Raw genomic sequence first — 24,255 nt, forward strand, 5'->3', positions numbered from 1 at the left:
GACACTTTCTTGTTGTTTTTAATTAATAGTATAAGAATGCGACATCCGTTTTACAATCATGGGAATTAAATAAACCGTACCAATTCCAAAAATATCGAAAACCATAACCGGACCCACATTTACTACTACAAGTCAATGGATTTAGATGATGCTATTACTGTTACACCATTAGAAATCGATGGTAGACCATGGTATGTGATGATCAGTTGGCTGGAAAATGCATTCAGACTAAATTTATATAATGCAGATGTTGTATGGAAAGGAAAATTTTCCTACAACAGACTAGCGACCTTTAGTAAAAGTTTTAACATGACCGAGAAGGAGTATTATGCCAGCATAAAACGTTGTTTATCTGAAAAGAGAAAAGATTACCAATATGAACTTAAGGACGGGTTTTTCTATTGGAAACAAAAAATTCAAAACGGATTAAAACAATATAAACGAGATATGATGATAATTCGAGGATTCATGCCAGTTGAATTGGATACCTCGTCAAACAAGATTCGTCCAGATTTGATAGAAGTTCTTTTGACTTTAAATAAGCAACTAAAATATAAAGTAAACAAACTCAAAACCGAGTATGAAACAATTAAATCAGACTATGAAACGTGCTTAAAAGACACTCAAGAATTTTTCAATTTAAAAATTGAGATGGAGAAAGCACTTTGTAGTAGATTTTTAAACACAATAATTCATTTTAAAAAATCTGAAGTGGACTCATTCAAGACTTCGAACGCAGTGTGCGCTGACACCAAACTATTTATAAATCGTTTGAGCAAGATTTATCCAGACGAGATTAAGAATTGATTTTCAAAAAAGCATTAGGTAATTTAAGCATATGAAAAAAATTAAGCATATTGTTAAATCGGCATCCAAAAATCTAACCACGTCCACACTAGAAGAACTACTAAAAAGGAAATTTTTAGGAATAATAATAGGACTTGGAATGAGATTGTTAAAAATGCGATAAAAAATATGGTAACACCTTCTTATCGTTAAAGTCCTCGTTTCCAATTGGAGAGCGTTAGTTTTTGCACAAAAGCTTGCTTTAATGTTCATGTAATACATTATCACAGCCATCACAGGGTCATTCTTCAACTCGAGAAGGTCACGAATGGCGCACTAGAGTTTTAACATAAACCCAGCCTAAGAAATTACAGTAGGTACTGACACTAATAGGAGTTTTTGAGCAAAAATATAAGTATACTTCTACAGTTTACCTGAAAAGTCGAAATAGGTAAAGTCAAACAACACGACTTTAAAATGTACCATTTCATCAACGGGGCATAAAAACTGTAGTTTGTTATAACAAGAACTTTTTGCTGTATTTTGTAACGGGTATTGTTTTAAAAGTTATTTTAATGTCTAATAAAGAATTCTTTGTTAACACAATATGTTTTTTTAATATTTTATTGACCGAAGCGTAGCGAAGGTCTACGTTTTGACTCGGGCATTTTGCTTTTGTATGTCCGGATGTTCTCTTCTACAGGTCACAATTCTCAACCGATTCTTGTGAAATTTTGTGACCAGATTCTATGAGTAAATAATTTTTTTTTGTCGATCCCGTTTTTGGAAATTTTCAAAAATGGAGGAGTTGTGATACCTCGCGCTTAAACAAATAGTCGTATCGATATCATAAGAGTATTTTATTTTTGAGACATATTTACATAGTAAATGGCAAAAAATGCAGACAAATTGTATTGCTGGTTTAGGCGGTATTTAGATATTTAGTTTGTACTCGAGAATGAGTAGCCGAATTTCGTCAGCTTGGCTAAGAACTATCATGGTGGATTTTGTAAACAATCGCTTTTTTTGTTTGCACACAGAAAGTCTGGGTTCGATCCCCAGTAAGATATAACTTTTTGTATTTTTTTTTTTTCACTTAAACTTCGTATTTTTTTTTAATAAATTAAAATCTTTGTATTCATGATTGATCAAACCGCAGTGTGGCGCTGTCATCGTGCACGGTCCCAATAAGCTATGCTCGCGAGGTCTACAGCTCACAGAGCCACTAGTTTTATCAATGTTATAAGTACGTGTTGCGTGGCTGGTATTGGAGCATAGGTAGTATAAGTAGAACCGTAGCGTAGATGCTGCTTCTTTCCTACGCTTGTATCGTCGGCCACTCCAGGTACAGGCTCTCTTTATACAGGGTGTCCCAAGAAGTAGTGATATACTGAAGCTGGGAGGTAGAGGACCTAGAGGGCTATCTGAATCACCCCCATGTATGTTCCGCGATTTTTCGTATTTTCGGAGTTATGATTTTTTTTAATTTTTCACCTATCGCCGAGTACGATGAGATTTTTATTTATGGTGACGTGAATTATTGCGGTAGATGCTTGATTTTTTTTGTGTGCTAAGCTGATAGACAGGCCTATTCAGTATGGTAACATTTACTACTGAAGTGAACATACTGGGTAATTTTATCTTTCTTGGCATTAATTTTTTTTAATTCCATTCAAAGATCTAACGATAGTAAATGTTACCATACTGAATTGGCCTATCTATCAGCGTAGCACACAAAAAAAATCAAGCATCTACCGCAATAATTCACGTCACCATAAATAAAAATCTCATCGTACTCGGCGATAGGTGAAAAATTAAAAAAAATCATAACTCCGAAAATACGAAAAATCGCGGAACATACATGGGGGTGATTCAGATAGCCCTCTAGGTCCTCTACCTCCCAGCTTCAGTATATCACTACTTCTTGGGACACCCTGTATTTCAAAAACAGATATTCTAGGAATGTTGTATATTAGCCACAAGAGTGGCATAGTAATTTCATGAAAATTTTGAGTTGTTTCATCATTTTAGCTGATAGGATGGATTTTAAAGTGATAATAATAACTATTAGAATGATAAAAATGTAATATCATTCAATGCACACTGCACCTCACTGCACACTGGACCTAGATATTGGACAGGTGGAATATCAACCTTAAGCCCCCTCCAGACTATGCGCGTGCGGAGAGGGCTGGTGCACCGCACCCATAAGTGAGAGCGAGAAAGCGAGAAAGAAATATCTCGGTGCGGTGCGGTAGTCTGTTATGGTTTTTACGTCAACCGAATCCGAAAAAAAAAACCGTTACTGTCAATTCAATAGTGTCAATCTGTCAATCACATCACATGCAATTTTTTTCATAATAATAGCAATAGCACCACTAAAATGTTATAAAAATGGACATAAATGAACAAAATAATACATTCGTAACAAAATTCAACATAAATGGTCGAAGTATTTACATAAAAGTCTCTTGGAAGGATAACGAAACCGACGTGTTTCGCTTAAAACTGTACGAAGGAGAACGCACTTGGTCCGGGCGGTTTTCTGTCGAGTTTGCCGAGAAATACATGGAGTGTTTTGACGAAACTAAATCAGAATACTTGAAAAATGTTGAGCAGAGTTTAAAAGGTGACAGTGATGATTTTACTTACGCTTTTAGTGAGACTGGCGATGATGAGGCAACGTTCGTTTGGAAGAAGAAATATACAGGTTCTAGTGCAACTAGAATCCACGGATCGGTGTCCTTGAAACTGGAGGCTCCTGAATCCAAAGACGTTTTGATAGATTTCTTATTGGATGAAAATAAATGTTTACAGCAAGCCATATCAGATTTTAATGTGAAGACCAACATATTGACTGGAGAACTAGACAAATGCAAACAGGAAATGGAGAAATATGTAGATATCAAAACCTCTTTAGAGTCTGTGTTGTATGGAAAGTTTGTTCAGATATTGAATACAAAGAAAAGGAGAATTGAACTTCTTGAAGAAAATATACAGAAGTTCACTCAAGGAAAGAATGTTTAAACTACAAATAGAAATTTAAATTATTATTATCTGTAATCTTTATTATTATCACAGACAATCCAACCTCTAAAGTCTATTTTTTTATTCGGTAGACTAAAATGACAGTTAATAGTATGAACATGAAATGTCATTTCATACTATTAACTGTCATTTCAGTCTACCGAATTAAAAAATAGACTTTAGACATAGCATAGTCGCGCTACCCCCTCTGCCACACATATGGTAGCCTTACTCCATCTTTGAGTCAATCCCGTGCCGTGATTGGTCCGTGTCTTTGAACGGACCAATCACGGCACGGGATTCGCTCACCTCGTCCCCCCGCACCCCTGTATTTTTGGCAGCATCGGTTTCATGAAAGATTTGGCCTAAGCTCAGTCTAGAGGTTGGATTGTAAGTGATTACTATATACTGATTGTGAGTTACTAGAAGTTACTGGAGTTTCCCACAGTCAAATATGTCTGTATTTGTTTGAATTTTATTATTAAACTCCAAATTACTTACCTTTATCTGTATAGATTATAGTACAACATACCTAGGGAGGTGAATTCGTGAATCCAGATTACAGAGGGCCATAAATATGTGATCTGGGGAGTTTTATTTTATTTTTACATTTCTTTCCTTTTTATTTTTATTTTTAAATTTTTTGTATTTTTATCTTAAAATTATGTAATGGGTCTATTGCCTGAATAAAGAAACATTCATTCATTCATTTACGAATTACCACCCGTGGTTTGTCTAAAGTTTTACGTCTTGCCTTGGCCAGGAAGTGAGATTTACTCCTCGCGTAGTGGGGAGAAAATCCCACTTACGGGCCTAGGGTGACGTAAAACATTAAACTGTATCATTCAGTTTAGGAATAGTCAATAGATTTTTTGTTATTGAGATCTATGATTAGTTGACTATTCTTGATTAGTAAAATTCATCAAAGATGTTTTGTTAGTGGTAAAAATAAGTTCATTTAATAATTGTGCTATCAAGGAACATTTTGTTTATATGCAAATAATAAATTATCTGGTGATAGAAATAAATTATTTTCTAACTTTTTACAAGCTTTTATTTTACTTGCAATGTACCTATGTATCGAGCTGATCTGATGATGGAGATAGAAGGTGGCCATAGGAACTCTGTGATGAAACAACGCAACCTAATTGTGTTAGGGGTTTTTAGAATTGTCTTGATGAGTATTAGTTGTATGTTGTAAGAAGAGTACAGTCAGCGATAAAAGTTTGTACCAAAAATGAATGTTTTGCCAAAAACTTATTCTACTTGTCTCTTTTATAAATTAGGGCTGCTACAGATTGGATGCAGGATGGGACTTTCAAAGACCAACTATAATAATATTGTCAATAATTTATTTACTGAATATAAAACTTGAACTTAATAGGTTTTAGGCTTTTAATAGGTTAGTAGCTACGTCCGAAGAGTGTGATCATCTTCGGCTTGTTGTTGCACGCCGGGTGTATGCAGCGGTCGGCGGCGGTCAGCGCGCGCGGCTGCTCGAACGGGATACACAGGGACTTGGCGCCCATGGCGGGGGCCTTCACGTCCGTTGTTGAGTCGTCATCCGTCCTGACAAATAAACTTGTGTTAATAAATTAAAAAGCTTGACCACAGAATAAATAAATAGTTCTAGGTACAGAAGGTTCACTCTCTAACAAAACGCGTCTATTACGACAGATATGATTGCTAGGTGGTGCAAGCGCGAGCAGGGGCCCGTGTCTCACAAGTTTGTAACGTGTAATAAATAAGTAATAAATATTATAGGACATTTTTACACAAATTGACTAAGCCCCACGGTAAGCTCAAGAAAGCTTGTGTTGTGGGTACTCAGACAACGATATACATAATATACAAATACTTAAATACATAGAAAACAACCATGACTCAGGAACAAATATCTGTGCTCATCGCACAAATAAATGCCCTTACCGGGATTCGAACCCAGGACCGCGGCTTCACATCAGGCAGGGTCACTATAACAAAAGCTGTCAAAAAGTGACATCCGCTTGTATTACAACTTACAAGCTTTTAAGAAACGGGCCCCAGGCGTCTGTTCCGTAGCGGTGCGCGGCGACTACTATGGCTAGACATCAAAATTGGTGTGACCGCATGTACTTGTAGCGACGCGACGAAATCGTTATAATTCTCGCTTTCCACCTTAGTGGTTTTAGAACAATTAAAAGTCACCTACTCATATACATATTGTACCTATATACCCATGTTGTCACGGCTGCGCTGGTTCAGACAGGCAGACTACATTGCGAATATATATTAGATACTATATCGATGTTGTATCGCGATATTAGCGATGCAGAAATCCGATTGTAACTTGGTCCTCTGGTCATAATAGGGTAAATGTACCTAGCGCTGTCGTTCTTGATGTTGTCCTCGCACGGTATTTCCCCGCAGAAGGGCGCCAGCAGGATATGCTTTCTCTCGAGCGCCGCCGTGAAGTCTTCCCACTTGGTCACCGACGATAGCCGCTCATCGCGCTCTTTAGTCGCCCTGCGAAGAACATTTCAATATATATGTCACCGTAAAATTGTAAACACTCGTCATATTATAATCTCGCTAGTTACATTATAAACTGACGGTAGGGAGATTATAATCTAACCTAACCTACGTTAGATTATAAACTAACGGGTTCACAATCTTACGGTGTCATATACACTATAGGGATGATGACACATGCTGAATTTTATAACAAAATCTAGTAAAATAGATAGCAAACGAGCAATTTATCACGATAATGTGGATATTAAAATAAAATATTGAAAAATTACAAAAATACAGGACCTGAAAGTTTCAAAATTAAAGTTTTTTTTAACTTCCAAAAACGATAAAAGTAAGGGTACCATTCGATTCCTTACATTTCATCCAAAAAAATATTGTATGGCAACTATATACCTACATAAACGCAATATTTCACCGACAAAAACGTAATTTTCTTGTTTTGTCCAATTGTCCATTACTACAAGATGAGCTCCCAGACCCAGAGACCTTGACGTCACGTTCCCTTATCGTTTTGTTTAGAGCGTTTCGCGAGTGAAGTGCGACTGTCGGCCTTTGACTACAATTTCTGACTTTTGTGTTACTTTAATGCAATGGGTCCCATATAGACATTTGATCCTAAAACCAAACCCGATCGATTGATACCATAAATGAAAATTAGTCATGTAGCCTATTACAGAACATCTCGACTACAAAATCGTATAAGACATTTCGTGGTCACCACAGTACAGCAATTGCCATCAGATATATCGAAGCCCAATGCTCAAAAACATCTGAACACGCCTCTAAATTGTCAATATTTTTTAGCACCTCGGCCGCTCCGATATATCTGATAGCGACTGTACCTATGTACGCCTATGCGTTCTCGTATTAATTTAGAGAGAAAATGCTCAAGTCTATCAGCACCTTTATAAGCCGTGACCTACAAAATAGAATATACATGTACAGAATTCTCACTATCTACCAAAACCGATGTTTTACAGCAAAAGGTCAGGAATTGTTCCTCCATAACCCACGCATGTTCTTTTTCTCGCTCGCTCGCTAGAGGGCTCAGGGCAGTCGATAATTGATTTAGTATAGTATAATACCACTGCCACTCCGTAACTCCGTAACTTGAAGAAAACACTCACTTAGCCAACATATCATGGTGCGTCCTCTCAAGCAGATCCATCAGATCCTTAGGAGCCGTGGCCCGTTTGAACGTGAGCTTCTCTCCCGCGAGTCTTCGGACCGCTACCAGCTCGCCCTTGGCCAGGTCTTTGACTCCCACAGTGTATAGTATAATACCATGCCACTACGTAACTACCTACTGTCAACTTGAAGAAAACACTCACTTGGCCAACATCTCATGGTGCGTCCTCTCAAGCAGATCCGTCAGCTCCTTAGGAGCCGTGGCCCGTTTGAACGTGAGTTTCTCTCCCGTGAGTCTTCGGACCGCTACCAGCTCGCCCTTGGCCAGGTCTTTGGGCCCTAGCTCCACGCGGACTGGAACACCCTGATGGGAAAATATTGGTACAAACGTAAGTTGACATGTTTTAGCTGACACGGGTTACAGTAATCCTTAAGGGCCACTTGCACCATTCCACTAACCCAGGGTTAACCGGTTAAACCTGGAGTTACCGTGGTTAGTAGTACAATTTGACGCTGGGTTAACGGTTTACCCGGTTAACCCCGGATTAGCGGCGTGGTGCAAGTGGCGCTAATAAGGATTAGAATAAAGGAACTTAACAAGGAATAAGCAAGACATAGGACTGTGAGACCATTGTGTGCATAATGGTGTGGACATTTTAGTAGATATAGTTATCCCTGAGGTCAGGAAGTGACCTTCTGTCTTGACGCGAGCGGCAACCAATCTCAACAAGTTTGCTGCACTCGTCCGTCCGCTTCTGGCGATCCTCGTGCTAAAGATAAAAGATAGTTTATTCAAGTAGGCATAATTACAATGCGCTTATGAACGTCAAATAAAGCTAGGTAGACCGGCTCCAACCCTACACCTCTGCCCCGAGAAGATTTAAACTGCTGCTGCTGGTGGTAGCCGTGGTGCCGCGGGGCACCACGATAACTTGAAATGGAACTTGGATGTCGGCTACACGGGGAGGCAACACCAGCCGGGCTAGCACATGATTGGCGCGATGGTATCTCGCGGCGAGACAGCGGCCGTCCCTCTTTAATTAACATAGAAAAAGACGGGTAGTCCTATCTCGCCGCGAGATGCTGTCGCGCCAATCATGTGCTAGGCCTACAGTAAAGCTTACCTTCAGCTCCCAATGGTTGAACTTCCATCCAGGCGAATAGTTATCCCTGAAATCGCCCTCAGACTTGATGCCGGCGGCCACCAGCTCTACAACCAGTTTGCTGCACTCGTCCATCAGCCTCTGACGATCCTCGTTGCTGGTGCTGGCTGTGATGCCACAAGGCACCACGATTACTTGGATGTCGGCTACGCGGGGAGGCAGCACTAGACCGCGGTCGTCGCCGTGGACCAGGATCATTACACCTTAAATAATGAAAAGGAGAAATGTTTTAGGGTTTACAAAAATAGAATCGAGGTTAGGATATCCTAGTAGGCATATGGACGCCAGAGAAAAAATATAGGTCATTGGCGTCATTGTGTTACCCATGGCTAAAACAAAAGATGTGCAACTAAGTACCTATTCTGCCCACCACAGGTTTAACAGCCATAGGAAAACTTATTCAATTTGTCTCCCGTATTCTTGAGCTACAAATTCCAACTTTGAACTTGTTTTCAATGGCTTGTATTTTAGGGTCTTTTCACAATGGAGTTTTTGATAGGCAAATTGCTGCTTTTTTGTAGAATATGACACCATTACATCGCTCAGTTTTTACCACGCGGGTGAATAAACGAATGTAAGTAGACCATTAACCTTTCGTATGTGTGGCGGTCAAAAAACGTAGAATCAAACATTAACTAGTGCCAAAAACATGTGTAAAAAAAGAAGACTAAAAACCTGGTCAGGATCTTTATGACACAGACGAGAGGTTAATCTAAGTAAGTAAGTAAGTATCTACATTTTAGTAGGTACGAATATCAGTGCTCACAGCTTTAGCAAAGCACATTACTCGTATAGTTGCAAAATTCCGGTCTTAATAACGCCGAGGAAAATCAACCGCTTAAATGACCTCATCTTGCTTGACCGGTTACTAAGTTAAGACTATGTACGAGTATATATACAAGCTATAGAAGATTAGAGGCTAAAATTACATTTATTTCATTTTATTCCTGTAGTATGTTTGCCGAATACCAGCAATAAATTATAAAATACTGTGATCTGTCAAGTGAAAGTGGAAATGCCGACGATATGGCTTCCTGTTGTTATAACGTTGACTTATTTATGTGTTGTGGAAGGGCGTAAGTAAACCAGTTTTAAAATAGTCTGTGCGGAAAGAGAAAAGTCGTAGAATGTATTGGTTCCCATATAATCCACGACTCTTCTCTTTCCGCACAGACTAAATGTGTTCCTTGAGTTTGGCGCAATATAGTATCAGCACTTAGGTACTTTGGGTACTTTTCTATCTTACACTTTTAAACTCAAATATGGCGAAGTTTTTTTCTGTAGAAGTAGGTGTATGTAGAAGTTCAATAAGAGACTTTTTATGTCGCTTGAAGTATTTTTAGTTATTTATACCTATTCAATTATTCATTAGTCACTTTTAGTTTGTGAAGGAAAACATTATATGTAAACCGAAATATTCCCAATAAGACCTAGTTTTCCTTCTGAGTTCAGGTCAGATGGCACTATTTTCAAATAAATAATACCAATTAATTATTTTGTACAGAATCTCAGTGTTTAACCCCTGATGGCAAAGGCGGTGAATGCCGGAGTATAGTAGAGTGCCCAGAGCTCAGGAAAATAGTAAACAAGACTATAATGACTCCCTACGAGTCGGACTTTCTGATAAAATCAGGATGTGGATTCACAGGCGGCCTCCCTAAGGTAAAGTATACATTAAAATAATTATAACTATAATGAATATACGACGAAACGCTCCACTAAAGAGTAGGCAGTGCCCTTTGTCTTGTCTTGGTGGACAGATTCGGGATGAGCATTTAACGAAATAAGATAGCACAATAGGATATCTTCTCTTCGCGTGAACTATGGTTCACGCGTTGATTGGTTGGTTGGTGGTTAGGATATAACCAAACGGAGACATCTTTCCTGTAATAGCCATTTCAGATAAACGTCAGTCCATGGATTGTGTATGACAATAGGGATGTTGACACATGTTGAATTTTATAACAAAATCTAGTAAAATAGATAGCAAACGAGCAATTTATCACAATAATGTGGATATTAAAATAAAATATTGAAAAATTACAAAAATACAGGACCATAAAGTTTCAAAATTTAAGTTTTTTTTAACTTCCAAAAACGATAAAAGTAAGGGTACCATTCGATTCCTTACATTTTACCAAAAAAAATATTGTGTAGCAACTATATACATAAACGCAATATTTCACCGACAAAAACGCAATTTTCTTGTTTTGTCCATACTACAACGTGGGCGATGACGTCACGGCCTCTGGCCGTTTTGTATAGGGCGTTTCGCGAGTGAAGTGCGACTGTCGAACTTTGACTACAATTTCTGACTTTTGTGTTACTTTAATGCAATGGGTCCCATATAGACATTTGATCCTAAAAACAAACCCGATCGATTGATACCATAAAAAAAATTAGTCATGTAGCCTATTGACCGCCTATTTTCGACAGAGGGGAAAGCCTACACTGGCTACATTAGAGCAGCTCTAACTAAAGAAGTACTTACACATAGGTATCAGTATTAGACGACTAGGTGTCCCTGTGTTCCTGACGTTTTGTCAGAGCTCACAAAGATGCCAAGTATCATGTTTTATGTTGGTTGGGGCCATATTATAATGAAGAACCCTAACCAAAAGTGGAGAAGGTCATTTAAATTAATCTCGTCTTTGGTAAATGTCACTCAATTGGATCGTGGTTGCTTTCAGCAGTAATTGTGTAAGTGAGAATGTGTTAGAGAGGGACTATATGATTCAAGACGTCACAGTCAGAACTCGTACGTACATACTATTATTTACTTTGTAATTTACGTTTTAATTACAGGTGTGCTGTGCAACCACCGACGCCTGCCTTACACCAGAAGGCAGCGAAGGCCAGTGTACAAGCGTGTTCGAATGTCAGCATATAGCGGAGATATTGCAATCTCCGAACGTCTCGGATAAGGATAAAGCTTATGTTAACAGTATAAGGTAAGATTCGGTATTGATTGTTAGATTGCTCTGAAATTTTACAAATACAAATGCATTTATTTCATTACTTTTTACATCAGTTCATAGGTATAATATAAGGGTTAGGTAGGTATATAATTAGCCCATCTTAGGTATATGAAGTAAGTAGGTAAGTATTTATCTAAACATTGTGCAACAAATTGTGTAAGTAATGAAAAAGGTGCGGGTACAGCGTGCTGAATTTAAACCCGCCCTTGGTCAGTTAATTTTCTAGCGTACCTACGAGTACTTAAGCCAGGGAATAACCGCACGTATGGATGCCGAACGCTGGACCAGGAAAACCTGGAGTGGAGGCCGGGAAGACCCAGGGAAGATCAGCGGGGTAGTGGTTGCCAACCAGAAAGATAAGTTTTTTAAGGCCACAACTGGTCCCAAGTGGCGAGGGACAGAAAGTCTTGGGCGAATTCGGAGGAGGCACATGTCAGAAACGGGCAAACTAAATGCTGCAATAGATAGATTAGATAATATACAAACAGCAACACTCTTAACTGTCCATCGGTAGACCTTATGCTTTTTGTAATAAGGTTTACCAACTATCAGTTGAGCGTTTCTTTTATTTTTTGCCTTTTTAGGGTTCCGTAGCCAAATGGCAAAAAACGGAACCCTTATAGATTCGTCATGTCTGTCTGTCTGTCTGTCCGTCTGTCCGTCTGTCCGTCTGTCTGTCCGTCCGTATGTCACAGCCACTTTTCTCCGAAACTATAAGAACTATACTGTTGAAACTTGGTAAGTAGATGTATTCTGTGAACCGCATTAAGATTTTCACACAAAAATAGAAAAAATAAGAGAATGATAAAACTAAAAAAAATATACATATGATGTACATTACCATGTAAACTTCCACCGAAAATTGGTTTGAACGAGATCTAGTAAATAGTTTATTACCGCCATACAAAGTGTATGGGGAAATGGTAACACAATAGGAAAAAAACCATGGGATATTTTTTTATCCCATTAGGATTGAAAGAGCTCGTGATTCTGAATAGAAATAACACAAAAGTGGCAAAAAAGGTCACAATATATAAAAATGGCAAAAAATAAAAGAAACGTTCAGTTAACAGTGTGGGTGATGCAACAAGGCAAGACTTTATGATTCGAAGGAATGAAGGTAAACTCATAGCAGAAACCCGGGACGAAAGGATTTTGCCCGGTATAGTACTAATTTCTAGTGTATGTAAAGTAGCGCACCTATGCTATTGCTAAAGCTTTAGACATTGACGGAATAATCATATAAGACAAGCTGTATAATACTATGATAAGTATGTCTTTTTCCTTCCAGATGTCACAGCCCCACAGGTTTCTTCGTGTGCTGCGGGACAGAGCTGGAGCCCGGCCTTTGTGTGCCCTCCACGGCTCCGCCCCACCCTGAGAGCGGGTGCTGTGGGGTCGATGGGAGCAGCGGCAACAAAATAACGGGTAAGGCGGTCTTAGGGCTCATTTAGACGGCGCGCGAACTTGTATACGATTTCCGTTACATTGCGGACCATTGGGGTTACATCAATTCAGCCGACCGATGAAATGACGCAATGTAATGAAATCGCATGCGAGTTCTCGCACCGTCTAAATGAGCCTACGACGCGTGAACGAGACGTTATAAATAAACAAGCATATCGTTGTGGTTGCGGAGCTAGGGTAACAACTGTCTAAGCGGGTTGGGTTAGCACAAGTCAAGAGAGAGACAGAAGAGGGCTTTTGTCAAGTGAGTGAGCAAGCTGACTGCTAAAAGATCTCAAGACTCTTGTAAACTTCGCTTCACTGCTGACTACTGCAGTCATAAAACAGAATGGAAGTTAAAATGGTGGTCTTAATTTTTTTGATTCGCTAAAAAAGACAATATCTTAAGCCTCTTTGACTCAATAATTCTGGTGATTGCAAAACCCCTTGCTTTGAAAGTGTTTAGTAAAAATGGCAACAAAAATCTAGTCAGTTTTTTTTTTCAGGTGGAAACGCGACATCCATCGAACAGTACCCGTGGTTAGCGATCATAGAAAATAAAAGAAGTGACATAACGAGGGTAGTTTGCGGCGGCGCGCTCATCTCCGGCCGCTATGTGCTGACGGCGGGCCACTGTGTGAAGGGCTTGGCCTCAAACGCTGGGACACCGTAAGATACTTTCATTAGTTATGCCAGGATCATAGAAAACAAAACAAGCGACATAACCAAGGTAGTTTGAGGGGTCGCGCTCATGTCTAGACGCTATGTATTGAAGGCGGGGCGCTGTGTGAAGGAGTTATTGGCTTCTAACGCTGAGACACCGTAAGATAACTTAATTAGTTATGCCAGGGTCATAGAAAACAAAACAAGCGACATAACCAAGGTAGTTTGAGGGGACGCGCTTATTTTTAGACGCTATGTACTGACGGCGGGCCACTGTGTGAAGGGCTTGGCCTCTAACGCTGGGACACCGTAAGATACTTTCATTATCCATGACAGGGTGATAGAAAACAAAACAAGCGACATAACCAAGGTAGTTTGAGGGGACGCGCTTATTTCTAGACGCTATGTACTGAAGGTGGGGCGCTGTGTGAAGGGGTTATTGGCTTCTAACGCTGAGACACCGTAAGATAACTTAATTAGTTATGCCAGGGTCATAGACATAGAAAACAAAGCAAGCGACATAACCAAGGTAGTTTGAGGGGTCGCGCTCATTTCTAGATGCTATGTACTGAAGGCGGGGCGCTATGTGAAGGGGTTATTGGCTTCTAACGCTGGGACACCGTAAGATAACTTCATTAGTTATGCCAGGGTCATAGAAAACAAAACAAGCGACATAACCAAGGTAGTTTGAGGGGTCGCGCTCATGTCTAGACGCTATGTAGGTACTGAAGGCGGGGCGCTGTGTGAAGGGGTTATTGCCTTCTAACGCTGGAACACCGTAAGATACTTTCCTTGGTCATCAATTCATCATTAAGGGCTTGGACTCGAACGCTGGAACACCGTAAGATACTTTCCTTGGTCATTAAAGGCTTGGACTCGAACGCTGGGACGCCGTAAGATACTTTCCTTAGCTATGACAGGGTCGCCATGCGAGGTCATATTTGTCAATATTAATCAACTCTTAAGTCTGGATTTACATGGTACCTACGTAGAAAAGAGAACAAGAGTCAAAGGTGGTTTGCGACTCTGTGAAGGTCTTTGATGCTCTAAAACTTGGTCATCGTAGTTTATTTATTCTGTTTCTATAATATAGTAACCGACAAGTTACGGTATAATACTTTGGATAATGACAAAATACTTTGACAAAGTGTAAATCTTAACCCATTTCTAGATACAGGCACGTATGTACCTGAACTTCAGTATACGCGTATGAAAAACACTTTTACAGTACATATGGGGCTACTTTGCCTACTTTTCCGCACTAGTGCGTAAAATAGCACATTTCGTGCGTATGTCGAAACTTTAAAGTGCCATATGTACTGTAACACGTTGTTCGATACACGTGCAAATAGGTAATTCGCAACTCGTGTCGATTTAAAACACTCCCTTCGGTCGTGTTTTAATTTATTGCCACTCGTTTCGGATTTCCTCTTTTTCGCACTTGTATCGAAAATAACTATTTTATTGTTTCTAGAGCAAACGTGCGCCTCGGCGAATACGACATATCAAACCCGGGTGCGGACTGCGTGCCCGTCGAAGGGGGGGACGGTATGGACTGCACCGAAGAACCGGTGGTGATCCCCATCGAACGGGTGATACCACATCCAGGCTTCGACCCGACCAATCGATTAAGGAGGAACGACATCGCTCTGCTGAGATTGTCGAGACTTGCGCCTTATACAGGTAACCAAAAGAGGGTATGAATTGCATAAGTAGAAGAGCCGGTGGTAAATCCTATCGAATAGGCCACGTCACATCCAGGTTTTGACCCGACCAATCGATTAAGAAGGAACGATATCGCTCTGCTGAGATTGCCGAGACTTGCACCTTATACAGGTATGCAGGCGTAGCGTGAACTAATATAGCCGTGGGGAAAGTATAGTAACATAATCTTTAATAGAAAAAAACCGACTTCTCTAACTACTAGCCTGGACCCACTTAACGGCGCTTATACTTTATTTGGTAATATGTATACATTTTATGGTAATCATAGTGGTTTGTTTAGTTTAGGTATCATAGTGGTTTTCCGGATCAAGGTCCGGGTCCGTGTCCGGATCCGGGTCCGAGTCCGAGTACGGGTCCGAGTCCGAGTACCTACGGGTCCGAGTCCGGCCGAGGCGGGCCCAGTCCAAGTCAAAATCGAAATTCAGAATCACAAAACGTGTACTATGCGTCGTTGAAGAGTTCTGTTCTGATCATCATCAGCAGTTCCGCTTCATCAAATGCCACAGTTTGTAATGTAAATGCTTGATTTTCTGATGAAAATATATAAAATTATATACGTATGCCTTTAAGATTTGAGGAGTTCCCTCAATTCCTCATGGATCCCATGTTCAGGACTTGAGATTGACATAAATGTGCCTAAAAACCTAACATGCTTAACAAACATAACGAAAAGGACAAATCGCCAAATGCGAGCTATGCGTCGTTGAAGAGTTCCGTTATGATCATCATCAGCAGTTCCACTGCATCAAATGCGACAGTTTTTAATGAAAATGCTTAATTTTTTGATGAAAATACAAAAATCTCTATATGCATGCCTTTAAGATTTGAGGAGTTCCCTCGATTCCTCATGGATCCCATCATCAGAACTCGAGCTTGACAAAAATGTGGCTTAAAAACTTAACTTGCTTAACAAACATAACGAAGAGGACAAATCGTCAAACGTGTACTATGCGTCGTTGAAGAGTTCCGTTCTGATCATCATCAGCAGTTCCACTTCATCAAATGTCACTTTTTTAAATGTATATGCTTGATTTGTTGATAAAAACACAAAAATCACTATATGTATGCCTTTAAGATTTGAGGAGTTCCCTCGATTCCTCATGGATCCCATCATCAGAACTGGGTTTTGACAAAAACGGGACCAATCTGTATGCATATACATATAATCAAAAAAAATTTCAAAATCGGTCCAGTAATGACGGAGATATGGAGTAACAAACAAAAAAAAAAATAAAAAAAATAAAAATAAAAAAATAAAAAAATAAATAAAAAAAAACAACCGAATTGATAACCTCCTCCTTTTAGATTTGGAAGTCGGTTAAAAAAGGGCTGGCGGGGCCTCCTTAAGTGCAAGACCATGGGCGAGGTGCCGGCCGCTTCGGCCACGCCTAGCTACGCCTCTGGGGATATGACTGCATAAAAGTGCCGGTGATCATCTCCGTCGAAAGGGACCTACTACTTAACCAACGCTCTTTCGGGATCTCACTAGAGAATCAATTCTTCTCTTTTATCAAGTCACTGTAGGATGTAATATACAAAGATGCGGCTATGGTGTCTTTGTATGTTGTGATATAAGGCAAGAACTTACACTCCACGATATTATTTCGAACCCATTTAACCTTTTCGACGCCGTGTCAAACACAAAAGCTGTCACGCTGACGCCACGTCACCGAAGTGTCAAAACTGAAATTGAACTTTATGCATATGCACGTAGGTCTATGTTGCTCTGTGATATATGTGTGTGAGGTAAACTGAAATAATTGTTAATTTGTTACCCAAACACGGCTATTGAGAATTATTTTCACATTTCAGATTTCATCAGACCCATCTGCCTCCCAACGAGCGATTCGACTGCCCACTTCCCGTCCACCGAGAGGCTATTCGCGGCGGGCTGGGGCCCTAATAACGAAACGCATTCAAACAGCGAGGTCAAGCTGCACGTCGACTTGCCTTACAAGACCATTGAGGTAATATAAAACTAATATTTTCTGAAACATGCGTGGAAATATCGTCATTACGTTCGTAGTAATAGCACAGGCCGGACAGGCCATACATCAAAAATGATTTGCGTTTATATGTGTGCGCGGCACGTCTGTACACGCGTCGTTGTGTATCTGACGGACTTCTGGCATGCTCTCAGTAGAGCGACTTACGCACACATTCATGTCGCGGCCAGTCGCGGGGCGAGGTAATCCGAGTCGGGGCGGGGCGGTGCGTGTCCGTATGATAATACTATTACTTATTCTGTGGTAATAGGCTGCGAAACATGTTGCGCGCGCCTAAACAAGACGGCGGGAATATATTTTCATACAATGGGGTTGGCCGGTCGAAGTATTTAGCAGATGGCGCCAGCGTAGCTTGCCCTGTCAATCCCTAGAATTGTGTCAAATTTTTGTTTTTTTACCGCCCCGGATGCCAGCCCTTTAAGCCAAATCTCATAGAAAACGGGGCAAGCTATGACGGTGCCATCTAGGCAAGCCTTTGACAGTTGCCAACCCCATTGCCATATAGACAATGTGTGTCTATGTGACCGCTATCTTTCCGTTCACCGAGAAGCTATTCGCGGCAGGCTGGGGACTATATACACAACACAGGAACAAACATTCGCGATGAACACACAAATGAATGCCCTTACCGGGATTTGAACACGGTACCTCCTGCATGCTGCTACCGTTACTGGGCTCGGAGGCCGTTAAAATAGTAACATATTATGTAACCAGGGACATAGGTTGTAAAGATTTATTTCTTTTCAGAAATCAGAAATCGTTTATTGCGAACCATGGTACATAGATGATACAATAAAAACATAGAATCACATGGCATCCTATAAAGGGTATAGGAAGTATTCTTATAGCTAGGTAGGACTACTTTGTATAGTAATGTCATTTATTTTCAATAATTTCAGTCCTGTCAACCAGCTTACGACGTGCCGAAACGCCGCGTCGCCTTGTGGGACAACCAGATATGCGCCGGAGGCGAGAAGGGGAGGGACACGTGCAAAGGTAAACTACTTACTCGTGGTCTGATACCTCTCTCTAATGGTCCCTATAAACTGTTATAGGCACCAAGTCTCATATACTTGGGCTTAATTTTAAAAATATTTGATGTACCGAGTATATCGTGAATTTACTTTGTTAACTTTATTTCCGACGTTCTCTATTATCTACGTATCTAGATTTATAACATCACAAGTAAAATTTGGATATTTCTTAATCTCAATGGCCTCGCGTAACATTCTGCGTATGTATCGGTTCTCCTTGGCAAGAACCAGAGGCTTATCAAACTTTATTGTGTGATTGACTCTATCCATGACATGTTCCTAGACTGCAGATCTAGGCCCGCGGTGCTTGACATCAGCGATGTGTTTCTTTACCCGAGTGGAAATGCTCCGCTTCGTCTGCCCGACATGTGACAGGCCACACTCGACACTCACACTCCAGCTTGTACACTCCTGGATTCTGTATAGGGGTATTCCATCACACAATAAAGTTTGATAAGCCTCTGGTTCTTGCCAAGGAGAAGCGATGCATACCCAGGATCACAAGTAAAACTTTATTTCCGTTTACAGGGGACTCTGGAGGCCCCCTAATGTACGCCAAGACGGACGCGTTCGAGGTAGTGGGCATCGTCAGTTTCGGCCCCTCGCCGTGCGGGCTGGTGAACGTGCCCGGAGTGTACACTAAGGTGGCCGCGTACCTGCCGTGGATTAGGAGCACTATTCTACCTTGATTACACAGACTATACTGATAAACAGAATTAGAATTGGTGGCAACCCCGGCTGTCAAACGATAAGCAGCTGATTTTGCTAGGTCCCTTGTAATTATTTTAATTTTAATGATATTTCATGTAATATTAAGCATTATAAGTGTGAATTAAATAGTTTTAACATTAAGTTATATGTATAAATAATAAGTGAAGTGCTTTAGTGACGTTTACAAGTGTCTTGTAATATCTCAGATTTGTAGCCGTTAGAGGTTATAAATTTGAAACCTGTGTTCGCCTTAGAATCCTTTCTGGTTTTTTATCACTAGTATTTACCAAGTGTGTTTATAATAATCATTGTACAGGGTTAGAACACAGTGTAGACACAGTCAATCGTCACTATTTCATGTAAGTACCTAAATATCACTTGGCGTGAGTAAGCGATTCCTTGTTTATTTTGGGTTTAATATAAATTGCCTAACCATCTACAATGCTAACCCGCAGAGCAGCTGCAGCAGCTCGCCAGCAGGAGACTGATAAACTCCAACTTACCTTGCTGGAGTTGAAAATATCCAAGGAATCTTGTGCTCAATTGCTCAGTGAAAGGGAAGACAGTGAGAAGGAACTATTATTAGTAATTAATAGCAATGATAAGCTGAAAAAGGAACTGTGTTCGTTAGAAACTGATTACAATAATGTAAATTCAGAGCGGGCCCGGCTTCAGGAGATGGTTGACAGGTTCACTGAGTGTAGTGCTGCGTATGAGCAGGCCCTGAAGGACATCAACTCATTGGAGAGAGCACTGCACGACGCCCACGAACAAATCTATGAGCTACAGGAGGCCCAAAACAATGCAGCAGCGGCACACACTCAGACCTTGTTCGAAGAACTGGTCCGGCCCGACTCTCAGTTGGTTGCCGCACCAATTGAAAACCCTGTGGCCACTACAGTTTTAGCCAATGATACTACCACACCAAGGTTAGTAAATTGCAGCGGAAACAAACTAAAGAAATATATTAAATTAAATAGGCTCATGAAAAAAAACCAAAAGTTGTCAAAAATAAACAAATTGTTTTTAAAAAAACTGAGATTCTGTAAAATTAATGTTAATTTAGTGGATAAGTTAGATTTGTATTCTGCTCAGTTAGAAAATAGTCAATTACAATATGAAACCGACACACAGACTTTAAAATTAAAAATTCAGAGTTTGGAGGATTCAATACAATCCCTAGAAACAATAAATGACAGTTCTAAAAAGGTGATTAATGAATATTCTTTGGCCATGGATGACTTAATATCCCAGATTAAGCTTAATTCAGAGCGGTTTGAGTCACTGACCAATGCCCAGTCATGTGTTTGTAAGCAAGTGACTGAACATTTGTCGACCAGTGTACTCGACCCAAGCCTGTGTGACGGTTTACCACACGAGCAAATAAATGATAATAGCTCCTTCCACACTACACAACAAAGCACACCTAAACCTAATGTTATTATGTATTGTGATGAAATTGGAAGCAATATGGGCTCATTTTTAAACTTTTACCTAAAGGGACTTAGTACAATCAGCAATTGTCTGCCTCATAGTAGTTTTGAAAATATCTTAAGACAAATTTTAAATGACAGTAATATTAATTCTAAGACAACACTGCTTATTCTTATGGGGAATAGGGGTAATGTGAACAAAAGTAATTTAATTAAATACTTTGAACAGTTAAACTCACTGGCAGTACATGAAATTATTTTTTTCACATTCCCCTATTGTGAGCAAATGTCAGAGGCAGAAAATACCACTAGACATAAGTTAAATATATCTCTATATAATCTTTGTACATATAGTAGTAAGTTTAGGATAATTGACACTAACAATTTTGTTAGTAAATACCATATGCCTATGATGTTTTTGACTAAAGGCAAGTATTGCCTTTCAAATTATTACAAAAGACAAATAGCTTTATCGCTATCCTATTTACTTGACATTTCTGCCAAGAATTTGGCAGTCAATTCTGCTCCTATTGAGCAGCCCAGTATGAACATGGAATTGGTTCCAGTCATAACCAATGATTTAAACTAGCTGTTAAGACAAAAGATTCTGTCTCTGGCAATTTAGTTTTAAATAAATATAATGAAAAATACTGCAAACATGGAAAGTATATCCACCTGGTGCATCAAAATATTCAATGTATTAGAGGTAAAGATTTACAGATTGAACTTTTTTTGAATGATTTTAATATTGATATTTTATGTATTACTGAACATTGGTTAAATAATAATGAATTAATGCCTCAATTTAATAATCACCAGGCGGGAAGTTCGTTCACCAGACTTAGTTCCATACATGGTGGGTCATTAATTATATTAAATAGTCAGTTAAAATTTAAGGAACGTAAGGACATTGTATCCATGTCTGTTGAACGGACTATAGAACTAAGTGCAGTAGAATTGGAGCAATTTATTGTTGTCTGTGTGTATAGGCCGCCATTAAGTAATTTTGAACTATTTGAAAGCATAATGGAATCTGCCCTACTTAAAATATCATCTTCTAGTAAGAAATTGCTTATATGCGGCGACTTTAATGTAAATATTTTGGAAAATTCAACAATGTCTTGTAGATTATTGAATCTTTTCAAATCTTGTAATCTCAACCACATGTTTATGGAGCCCACTAGAGTGACTGCTACTAGTGCAACCTGTATTGATAATATTTTCACTGATATTTTTCCTATTACTAAAAAAGTTATCAGCAATTTAGAATCAGACCACTTAGGTCAATTAATGGTATTTGAGGCATTAAGGAAAAATACTATGAGAAAACAAATAACTTTTGTACCAGTAACCTCGGACCGCGTGGAAAGAATGAAGCAAAGTTTAGTTCAGGCGCTACCCTTTTTGTCTTCCGATATGAGTCCTAATAGTATGTATAATTCATTCTTTCACACTTTTATGGAACATTATAATGCGATATTCACCTCAAAATCGGTCGTAGTTAATGGTGCATCAGTTTTTAGTGAGTGGGCTACTGCGGACTTACATCAACGAAGACGTGAACTGTATGCCTTGTATGAGGAACGGCGGTTTAATCAGAGTGATGAATTTAAAGAACATGTCAAGGAATATTCGAAGAAGTTTAAAGTAGATTGTCATATAGCTAAGCGAAATTATCTAAGTCAGAAAATAAAAAGTAGTTCCGACATTATTAAAGCAACCTGGAAAGTAATAAATGTGGAGACTGGTCGCTCGAAACACACAATTAAAGAACTTAAACTAAATATTGATAACAAAATTATAGATTCCAATTTAGAAGTAGCTACAGAATTTGAAAAATTTTTCACCGAGGTACCAGTATCCACAACTAAGGATTTAAATTCATCACCCTCATCTGCTGTTACATTATTAAAACATAACGCTCCAGAATGTTGTGGAGACCTTCATTTTGAACATGTTTCTACCTCAGATGTAATAAAGGCGTTTAAATCAATTAATGTCAAAAAAACTAATGACCTCTGGGGAGTCTCTGTCCATGCTGTCAAATCCTTAGTAGAAATTGTAGCGCCTGACTTGGTAGTTATATTTAACAACAGTGTTGATTGCGGCGAGTTTCCTGATCTAATGAAACATAGTAAAGTAACTCCTTTATTTAAGTCTGGTAGCAGCTCTGACCCCACTAACTTTAGACCGATATCTGTGCTACCAACATTTAGCAAGATTTTTGAAAAATTAGTTCTTTCTCAATTAGTACGACATTTTAACGTTAATAATTTAATGCATAATAAGCAGTTTGGTTTTACACGGGGTCGCTCAACAACCGATGCTGGTGTTGAGCTAATTAAGCATATTTTCGATGCCTGGGAGGAGTCACGAGATGCTTTAGGTATCTTCTGTGATTTGTCTAAGGCCTTCGACTGCGTTTGTCATGAAACATTAATCAGGAAACTTCATTATTATGGAGTTAGAGGATCGGCACTGAATTTACTTAAGTCCTACTTAAATGGTAGAATACAAAGGGTCGATGTGAGTGGACAGCGATCACCGGGGTCATTGGTCTCTATGGGTGTACCGCAGGGGTCAATATTGGGGCCTTTCCTGTTCCTTATCTACATAAATGACTTGCCATTCCTTGTAAAGACCCACCATGATATAGTATTGTTTGCAGACGACACCTCACTTATTTTCAAAGTCAAACGACAGCAACAAGCTTACAGTGATGTAAACGATGCTATTTCAAAAGTAGTAAATTGGTTCAATGTTAATAATTTATTGTTAAATGAGAAAAAGACTAAATGTATTAAGTTTGTCACTAGTAGTAACGTTAGGCATGTGCAAACAAGTGTCATTGTGAAGGATGAGGAATTGGAATTAGTTGATAGTACAGTTTTTCTTGGTATAACTTTAGATTCTAAACTCCAGTGGGGTCCCCATATTGATACTCTTTCGAATAGACTGAGTTCTGCAGCTTTTGCAGTGAGCAAAATCCGTCAGTTAACTGATGTGAAAACAGCTCGATTAGTATATTTTAGTTACTTCCATAGCATTATGGCATATGGTATTTTACTGTGGGGTGGTGCTTCAGAGATAAATACCATTTTTGTTCTGCAGAAGAGGGCTATTCGAGCAATATACAAAATGAACCATAGAGATTCACTTAGAGATAAATTTAAGGAAATTGACATAATGACAGTGCACTGTCAATACATTTATGAGAATATTCTGTATGTACATAAAAACATTGTAAATTTTAGAAAAAATTGTGAAATTCATAATATTAATACTAGAAATAAACATAAGCTCGCAGTGCCCTTCACTCGGCTCCATAAAATTAAAAAATCATTCATGGGTAATTGTGTGAGATTTTATAACAAACTTCCAAACCATATTACTGAATTATCTATTAATAAATTTAAGAATTATGCAAAGCGTAAACTTATTTCTAAAGCGTATTATACCACACAAGACTACATGAATGATTTAACAACGTGGGATTAATTGTTATTCGAAATGATTATTTTTTTAGGTATGATTGATTAATGATGAGGAAATTGATATTCCGATGGACATACTTCTTTTGTGTTTTTTATTTATTTATTTGACATTTAGATTTTATTCTAGAAACATTCTAGACTAGTGTT

General features: G+C 39.1%; 4 protein-coding genes across 5 annotated transcripts in view; 3 read left to right on the top strand and 1 right to left on the bottom strand.

Annotated features, from left to right (window-relative positions):
* Nucleotides 1-82: 82 nt before the first annotated feature.
* Nucleotides 83-834, top strand: LOC134655865 (uncharacterized). Its single transcript, XM_063511355.1, has one exon. It carries the CDS (start codon nucleotides 136-138, stop codon nucleotides 805-807), a length of 672 nt encoding a protein of 223 aa, XP_063367425.1. The 5' UTR covers nucleotides 83-135; the 3' UTR covers nucleotides 808-834.
* Nucleotides 835-3,155: 2,321 nt separating this feature from the next.
* On the top strand, nucleotides 3,156-3,817 carry LOC134656059 (uncharacterized). Its single transcript, XM_063511577.1, has one exon. It carries the CDS (start codon nucleotides 3,181-3,183, stop codon nucleotides 3,811-3,813), a length of 633 nt encoding a protein of 210 aa, XP_063367647.1. The 5' UTR covers nucleotides 3,156-3,180; the 3' UTR covers nucleotides 3,814-3,817.
* Nucleotides 3,818-5,148: 1,331 nt separating this feature from the next.
* The window catches only part of LOC134655684 (bifunctional glutamate/proline--tRNA ligase), an 82,051-nt gene continuing 62,944 nt past the window's right edge, over nucleotides 5,149-24,255 (bottom strand). For both annotated transcript variants that reach the window (XM_063511132.1, XM_063511131.1), the window contains exons 17-20: nucleotides 8,580-8,821; nucleotides 7,659-7,819; nucleotides 6,175-6,318; nucleotides 5,149-5,382 (exon numbers count right to left, since the gene is read on the bottom strand). In XM_063511132.1, the coding sequence (XP_063367202.1) occupies nucleotides 5,217-5,382; nucleotides 6,175-6,318; nucleotides 7,659-7,819; nucleotides 8,580-8,821 (713 nt within the window). In that variant the 3' untranslated portion in view covers nucleotides 5,149-5,216. The remainder of the gene's footprint in view (nucleotides 5,383-6,174; nucleotides 6,319-7,658; nucleotides 7,820-8,579; nucleotides 8,822-24,255) is intronic.
* LOC134655713 (phenoloxidase-activating enzyme-like) lies at nucleotides 9,578-19,169 on the top strand. The gene is made up of 9 exons (XM_063511174.1): nucleotides 9,578-9,694; nucleotides 10,123-10,280; nucleotides 11,424-11,569; nucleotides 12,888-13,024; nucleotides 13,549-13,711; nucleotides 15,180-15,388; nucleotides 17,243-17,397; nucleotides 18,336-18,432; nucleotides 18,999-19,169. Exons 1-9 carry the CDS (start codon nucleotides 9,634-9,636, stop codon nucleotides 19,157-19,159), a joined length of 1,287 nt encoding a protein of 428 aa, XP_063367244.1. The 5' UTR covers nucleotides 9,578-9,633; the 3' UTR covers nucleotides 19,160-19,169.

The sequence above is a fragment of the Cydia amplana genome, chromosome 17 (assembly GCF_948474715.1).
Source record: "Cydia amplana chromosome 17, ilCydAmpl1.1, whole genome shotgun sequence".
Classification (NCBI taxonomy): domain Eukaryota; kingdom Metazoa; phylum Arthropoda; class Insecta; order Lepidoptera; family Tortricidae; genus Cydia; species Cydia amplana.

Coding starts and splice junctions, on each gene's coding strand:
- LOC134655865 (XM_063511355.1), top strand. CDS start 136: ATGGATTTAGATGATGCTATTACTGTTACACCATTAGAAATCGATGGT.
- LOC134655713 (XM_063511174.1), top strand. CDS start 9,634: ATGCCGACGATATGGCTTCCTGTTGTTATAACGTTGACTTATTTATGT. Junction 11,570..12,887: donor GCTTATGTTAACAGTATAAG/GTAAGATTCGGT, acceptor TTTTCCTTCCAG/ATGTCACAGCCCCACAGGTT. Junction 13,025..13,548: donor CAGCGGCAACAAAATAACGG/GTAAGGCGGTCT, acceptor TTTTTTTTTCAG/GTGGAAACGCGACATCCATC.
- LOC134656059 (XM_063511577.1), top strand. CDS start 3,181: ATGGACATAAATGAACAAAATAATACATTCGTAACAAAATTCAACATA.